We start from the raw sequence: 8,514 nt of genomic DNA, 5'->3' as shown, positions 1-8,514 counted from the left end.
GGGGGCCAAATAATAGATGATTGACGCCCCCTCACAATGTGCCGTAACTGTTTGGAATAAATCCGAGGTTGCTCCTAGTTGTCATGGTATTCAACTGCTTTCAATGGACTATCTCTTTATTCATCTCCGACCTCCCCAACACACACACTCACAAACACACGCGCACACTCACACACAACAGTACACAAAACCATGCCCCTTCACGTCATAATGATTATTGTTTATTGTTACACAGCAAAGTAACTTCAAATGAATTTTTAAATGCTAATTTAACACCAGGAGTGTTTATATAGGCACCTCATGAGAGTAAAATGACCACTTTTTGTAATAATGTACACATTTGCTGTATACACTATGTAATGATTATCGTTGGGCCAATCAACATAATGTGGTTAGGCCCAATACATTTATTCTTATTATTTATTCTTATTAAAACATTAGTAGTAGTAGTAGTAATAGTAGTAGTAGTAGGCTAGTAGTAGTAGGGATAGTAGTGGTAGTAGTGTTAGAAGCAGTATCAATATCACTATCGTCATCTTGTAATCAGGCTGTAAATTGTTCTGTCAACACTCAGGATTTGTTTGGCAAGGAAGAGAGTCTGGAACTAGGAAACCGACTTCACTGGTATTTATTTAGCCATAATACTCTGTCAGAATTCGAGCCAAAAGAGAAGCACAACACAATCCTGTTTACAAGTTAGGCTACTTTATTTCAACAATACCTTGATAAAATGTGTTCCCTCTGAAAAATGCGATTTGCTTAAGTTACTGTATAAAGAACGTTTAGGGTTAAAGCTGAGGCCCATCCATACTGTACATATGAACAAATTATACAAACATTGTGGTGGAGCAAACTGGTAATGACAAGACCTTGTCCTAGGTCATTATGATTAATTTGAATAAATATGGGTCAAAATGATTTCCGAGTGCAAATTTGTTTTGTCCAGTTTTAGATGGATAAAGGAAAAACTACCACAAACAAACTAACTCACATTGTGCAAAGAGTATAACGTTCATGAAAACACACATTTAGTTGGCAAACATTTCAGATTCTCTTTACACACAAGTGAGACTAACTTTGGATTGAAATCTTCCATTAGGCTTAAATCAATAAACAAACAATATCCATGATGCACAGACTCTGATCCAATAAAACATATACGACTGTAATTGCTTTAAGTCCCTCCCCTAAGACAAACATTTCACGATGCCCGCAAGCAATTCTTAATCAACTGTTGGTAAAGAGTGCCACCTACTGGTTCACAGATATGGCACGAAACCAAACCCCACAATCAACAGATACTATCTAAGCGCACATGATTCTATATGTGTGTAGCCTACACATTGTCATTCAACAATTAGAAAGTATACATTTTAATGACATACATCTATATTAGATACCACTTTGAAAACGCCAAACATTAGCTTAAATGCACTTTATTCCTGCAATAAACACATACGCCCTAAATGTATTCCTGGAGAAAGCCAAACACAAAAATAAAGATTTAGAGTTTATAAGTGAAAGAAATCGCATTGTTTAAACAGGGCACACTTTAACATAACTTATCTCTAACCTTTGACCTTCATTCTGCACAGCAGCTAGCTGAATTGCAGTGATAACCTTTGTCCAGGTGAGGGCGCCTTGCCACTACAAATCCAAACACAAGGCCAAAACTCCCCTGCAAAACCTGGCAAAACAGAATAGGCCTACATAAAATTAAAAGAACTTCAATTGGGAGTTTTGTGAAAATGGTTAAATAGGTCTAATGTAAGAGAATATTTACTACTTTAGGGCTATTTATATAATTCTATGTTTTAGGTGTCTTAGGCCTACCTGTATTTTTCGTTTCAGGCCTATATGTCAAAACAAACCCTGAGAAATTACCATCTCATGTATGACCCTGTATACTCCTGCTCACCTGAATGAGAGACCCTTGTCTCCTCACTGCAGGTCTAGGTTAAGGTTTAGCCAGTCAGCCAGCTGGCTCTCTCTTACAGAAGGTGAGGACAGCTATTACAATAGCAGGCCCACACCTCTCCCATGACTGCAATGCTGATCCTGAGAGAGTAGATATAGAAGATAAGAGATGCCTTTTCATATCAATTATTCTCCACACGCTATTCTGTGGTTATTCAGTTTGCACTCGTAGTATACTTGGCTTTTTGCATTCTGCATGTTATTAGGTTACGTTTAGGTTAGGTAGTAAGCAGTGTAAGGTGCAGATACAATCCTAACGCGAAAAGGAATAATAATGAATCGCGAATCAACACAATGAGGTCGGGCAAAGGTCTCATTTATTTTTCTTTTTTTATCAGTGTCAGTTAATGTTTAAATTATTCACAAAAATTGAGTCATCATTTCAGCTTATGCCCCTTTTCACAGATCAACATCTTCCAACACTGAAGATTGTTCTTTTATTGAGTAGCTACCTTTCATGACTAGTAACCCTCCAATGTGTATTTGAATCGTAATTCAAAACATGAGTGGGACTCATGTTTAAGGCAGAATGTATGAGTCCTATATTTGACTACAAGCTAACACGAGACATTAAAGCCATGGGCCAAATTCAAGCAATATTTGTAACCCTACTGTAATTAGCCTAGGCTAATTACAGTAGGACTGTGAAAATGTTAATAAAATCTCCCATATCTTTGTCAAATATTTATGAAATGATGGCCTTCATCAAAACTGTCGTACAAAATTGGGTGGTCCTACAAACTGTTTTTAAACAATATGACCGATGTGCAGACACGAAATATTTTGACATAGAACAATTACAACACAACATACATGTTTATGATTAATCAATGTTCTTTAATATCATTTAAATGTGTTCGTTTGTTATATAGGCTACATTTGCAAAGCATAACGTGTTAGAGCGTTAGAGCTGACCGGAATAACATCTGAGAAACAATTTGTTGTAGGCTCTATTTCCACTGAATTTGGGGCAGTGGAAGTGAGTGTTTCTGTTATACAACATAGGTCTGAGGGCGTCTATAAGGATTCAGTACATCAACATAGTATAACACAAAATAAACAATGGATTGTACATTTTTGCTGATGAAATAACAAAGCATATTCACACATTAAGCGAAACTGATGCATGATCAGAATAAAATGCATTACACGGTGGTCGAATTTTTGTGATTCCTTTACGTTTGCAAAATCAGTCTTATACAGTAGCAGCCATAATACATTTAGGGTATTGACAGAGGAGCATGCATATTCGATGCGTATAGGCCAACAGGACAATATTGACTGATGGTTGACAGTTGCATTTATTATCCCTTCACACCACTTCGAGTCATGGGCTCCATTTTTTATTTTTTATTCTTAAATATCTAATAGAGCTTGGTGGTCGATTGGGACAGAGAATGGCACAAATTGCAAACTTTCTTGGAAGAAATTTGCAGTGACAATTGATAAGGCGTGGAATGCCTGGCAGACGCACGCGTAAAATCAAAAGTAGCCTATTTCAAAGCGCAAGTTTAGGCTATCTATGTGTTCCAAGTAGACTACCAAGTTAGAGGTGTGCAGTGCAGCTAAATTCACGCTGCGACAAAGGCCCTCCTGTAGGACGTTTAAGAATAGATTCTGTGGAGCAGCCTATACGCTAACATAAACACACCACAGAGACCAATGAGAAGAGGGGAAACGTTTTGCGCAGCCATCACGCTTGACGTAGAGGACGCGTCAAATTAATCTACGCACGCTTTAGCCTACGGGATGGACACATTTCCTCTTATAGTACACAGATCATTTTAGTCCCTTTGCCCAATCCCACTGTCCTAGATCACTTTACCAGAAATGCAAAACTGAAGGGGTAACGCAACGCAGAAAGCTACACGTCTCCCCCATTTTATGCACAGAGGAGATACAGTAATTTCGGATAATTTCAAAACAAATTAAAGAATCCAGGTCGAATCGAGAATAATGGGTAAGTACACAAATGCATGTATCATTCGCTGAAGAAATGAGAATGGTTTGATAAGTTTGCATAGACACGCGAAATCATTTGCGTAATAGAAACACTCGTTAAAGTTAAGGCGATGCTTTTATCATTCCAGTATGGGCTATATTCCTCCACATTCATGTTTTAAAGTAACTTTTGCAGTTAGCCTCAAACTGAGTTTAAATAGTCTACAGACAGAAACATTCGTTTTTTGACTTGTACACCCCATTGTTTGCTAAGTAGTTTATCTCACTATTATTAACCGCTATGGTCAATGTCAAAATGTTTCATTTATTTCAGATCAAACCTATGGAGAAGTTAATCAGCTCGGCGGGGTATTCGTCAACGGTCGACCACTTCCCAATGCGATTCGGATCAGAATTGTCGAGTTGGCTCAACTTGGAATAAGACCCTGTGACATTAGTAGACAGCTTCGTGTTTCTCATGGCTGTGTGAGCAAGATTCTTGCAAGGTACAACGAGACAGGTTCGATTTTACCTGGTGCTATCGGGGGGAGTAAGCCTCGGGTTACTACACCCAATGTGGTGAAGAGCATAAGGGATTACAAACAAGGCGACCCTGGAATATTTGCTTGGGAGATACGTGACAGACTTCTGGCTGATGCAGTTTGTGACAAATACAACGTCCCCTCTGTTAGTTCCATAAGTCGTATTCTTAGAAACAAAATAGGAAATCTCTCCCAGCCGAGCCAATACGAAAACAGCAAATCAACCCCTCCTCAGCTTGCCTATAACCACATGTACCCCTACTCATACCCAAGCGCCATGTCACCCACCGGGACTAAAATTGGCAGTGCTCCCGGAGTGCCCGTTACTGCGGGCCATGTTCTCTCTCGGGCCTGGCCCTCGGTGCACACGGTCAGCAACATTTTAGGCATTCGAGCCTTCATGGACCCCACAGGTTAGTCCTTCAGTCTCCATCTAATGTTGCCATAACATGTAGCTCCATATTAACTTGAAATGCACACAGGTTACAAGCAACTACACACCCATGCTGCCTGGAAAGGGTTGTGAGGATATAGGCTATAGTTTCAGAAAGATCTAGGTCTAGAACGTCTCTCAAGTAACCTAAGGTACAGAGAAAGCAGATTTATGTAACTGATATCAAATAATCCAAAAGGTTACCTTAACATTATGCAAACCGTAAATTAGCCTATATTAAGGCTGTTGTATGGAAATGTAGCCTACTTTTATTCTAACTAGCACATTATTTTGTTGTTCTTTATTATATAGACCTAATTGTCAACATTTTCGTGATGATGTAATCAATACATTATATTTAGGCCTAAACGTAGACCATTAATTAAATGTAAAGTTGTGTTTAAATGTTAATGGTTTTGATATTCGATATGATTCAGATGAATAAATACAGATTTATAATTTGTTTACCCCATGAGTGTTCCTTTGAATTTTCACAAATGAGAAACATCTGTTAATAATAAATGTTACCATACCCAAAATGGGTTACAGCAAAAAGGCTTTTGAATCTCAATATGGCTATATCAATGGCCTCAAACGCATTGTTGCTTTTGCTTTATTGAAATAATGTTTCATCCTGAATAAACTGGGTATCTAATCGAATGAATCGTTTTGAAAACTATTTTTCAGCAATCGCTGGATCAGAAGGGTACACAACAAAAATGGAGGATTGGGCTAGCGTGAACAGAGCAACGTTTTCTACACATGGTGTCAACGGAATAGATAAATCATCCATGGAAACAGACATTAAGTATTCACAGGTAAATTCAAATGACTATGATTAACCCATCATAGGCCAATGTTTGTTACATAGCCCTATTCGTGCATCGTATACCTTATTTTTAAGCACACGTGGGCTAGAAATGTAGCATAGGCCCTATGTTAAAACGTTTCCAGCCGAATGTATTATAGTCCAGCTGATATAACTGACATGTGGTCTAAATTGTCTAGCTTGTTTAATCTAAATCAATTAGAAAAACAATGAATTCGAATCAGTTTTCTGAAACGTTTCAGTCATTGCAAGATTAGATAATTCCGTGCGCAAAAATTAACCGTTTTTTCCCTTGTGTTTGTGCTTTTTTCTTTTCGAGGTAGCCTTCATCAAACATATCTAGTTATGTTCCAGCTTGTGCATATTCTCCACCAAACCAATACGGGATGTATGGTGGGCCAGCGGGTAACTACATGACAGCGGGACATCACTGGCAGTCCCAGAGCGCAGGCCTGACTCATCCCAACAATGCAGTAGCGATGCAAGGTGGAGAGCTTCACACAGCGATGTCCTTCAAACATTCGTCAAGAGATGGTAGGCACTGCTCTATTCTAGAATTGAAGTCATGTGGCTTCATTCGACTTCCATGGAATAGGAGGCAAATATGAATCAAACTGAATCTATTTCACAAGCTTGTTTGATTGCTCTAAACCAAAGTCGTAATAAGCAATTTCCAATTAAAATATAGCCTATTTGTCGTCTCGAAAACTCCTGATGGGAATAATTACACCCTCAATTTTATTTGAATTAAATATTACATAGGCTATATGCCTACGTGAATCTTTGCACACGTTCACATATTCTATTTTCTATTTTCTATTGTATGTTTCAGACTTTTATTTTTCTGATTAGCCTACTTACAATAATGCTCATTTATTGGACCGTCAGTCATCGAGAAACTAATTCCACGATTTAAACATTGCACAGCAGGCCTCAACCTAGAAATAATTTCAGCTAAATGAGCCGTTCCCTATGTTGACAATTGTGTTATTGTGTTTATGATAATAGAAAACAGACCTTTGCTGTTTATTCTGATAGGCCTATAGCTTAATGTAGCCTATTTGTTTAGGCAGGGAGACGCAATGGTAATGATTACATTTAGTCTTTTTTAAATTAATTTTGTACGTGTTTTTTGTTGTTGTTGCAGGAGATAGAAAACCTCCCAGCCCACTGAGTAAACACCAACAAGAGCTGTTAAGTGGCGTGCACGCATTGTCTCTACCGACCTCAGCGTCATAAACCGACGAATGGACCGTCAGGACCCAATGAAAAAAGGCCATTCTAGGCCTTAATATAGGCCTACATGCTGCCCAATCAAGGTCAATTTGTGAAGAGTTACACCGTAAGTGACATAGGCTACAGGTTTTTTATTTTAATTTCTTACAGCGTTATAGCCTACATTGCATGTATCGCATTTGCCCATAGACCAGATAGTGTTCTAACTAACAAACAATTAGGTAGCCTATTTCGATGCTACTCTACCTGCAACCGATGCCGCGGTATTGCTACTTAGGCTACTATGTTATACTATGTTTCCATTCAATCAAGCCTCATCCTATATTTAATTATATAATGGTGACAATATGTCGCTAGGCCAACAAATGAACTTTCCCCCCCAATTAGGTATGTCATGAAAGGGAAGTTCAAAATGTGAAAAATTGCCGCAAGCTATTTGTAATTTTGTAAATGATATTTGCCAAAGCTGTAATTATATATATATATTTTTTATAACTGTGCTAAATAAAGGCATTTAAAACGGACGGTCTCTTTCAATCTTCTCACAGTAACGTTTATGCATGTGGACCATGTGAATGTTCAGGATACGGAGCCCCGCAAGAAGAAAGGAATAGTTGATTTGACTAATGTGTGTAGGCTATCAAATGATGCTTATACTTTTTATTTTCTAAGATTCATGTGTTGTAGTAGGCTGTATAATTACTTAGCAAATAGAAATAGGCTACATGCAGAAGCCTACAACTCTTGGTGTTAACCAAGATGTTACTGGTGTTAAATACGCTATACATTTCGGCGCCTCTGGAGATTATCATACCCGTCTTTTGCAAGGTGTCAGGAATCCAGATAAAAATAGAGCGCCATATCTCACTGGGGTTCGAGATCATTGTAAAGGGGATCACAAGGGGATTATACTGACAGACTATTTAAGACATATGCTACGTGAAACACCTATTAATCCAAATATCAACAAGACGCGGCGTTCAAACGTTGGTAGCTGATCAATCCAAATCAAACAGGGCTGCACAATTGCGGTTACACATCACACAGTGATGAACAAAAAGCCTCTTTATGAGCTAATGCATCAACATTAGATACTAGAATTCTCTAATGATTTCTTATTTAAATACACTGTTGACTATAAATAGGCTATTTTCTTGCAAGAATCCCGTAAGCCTATGTGAGAAAACAATCAATCAAAAGAACACTGACAAAAATGTCAGTTCATTTATTTGTGACAAATACAACTAACCCATTTCACCTTGTCAATGTGACCTGTAAGTGATACAAATAAAATAATTTATATTGTATGATTTTATTACTTCATCGTCTTTCATGATTTCCTGAATAAAAACCAAAACTAAAAAATTAATACATAGGCCTAATCTAAATGTAAATATGTTAAAATGTTTCTAATACTGATATATACTCAGCATTGAATTTGGACTGCTCATTCCTAAACGGGCCATTCCATTTAGGGAAGGTCATAGAGTTGGTCTTGGCAAAAGAATGAAGCCCAGCTTCGAATTATTTATATCGACAACAGGACTAAAATACTT

General features: G+C 37.9%; 1 protein-coding gene across 1 annotated transcript; it reads left to right on the top strand.

Moving 5' to 3' along the window:
* The first annotated feature begins 3,689 nt into the window (after positions 1-3,689).
* Positions 3,690-7,482, top strand: pax1b (paired box 1b). Its single transcript, XM_062468366.1, has 5 exons — positions 3,690-3,937; positions 4,253-4,873; positions 5,581-5,711; positions 6,046-6,256; positions 6,870-7,482. The coding sequence occupies exons 1-5, from the start codon at positions 3,934-3,936 to the stop codon at positions 6,959-6,961; spliced, it is 1,059 nt and encodes a 352-aa protein (XP_062324350.1). The 5' UTR covers positions 3,690-3,933; the 3' UTR covers positions 6,962-7,482.
* The last annotated feature ends 1,032 nt before the right edge of the window (positions 7,483-8,514 follow it).

This window comes from Osmerus eperlanus, chromosome 8, assembly GCF_963692335.1.
Source record: "Osmerus eperlanus chromosome 8, fOsmEpe2.1, whole genome shotgun sequence".
Lineage (NCBI taxonomy): Eukaryota > Metazoa > Chordata > Actinopteri > Osmeriformes > Osmeridae > Osmerus > Osmerus eperlanus.
This window is presented reverse-complemented; position numbering and strand designations above follow the sequence as displayed.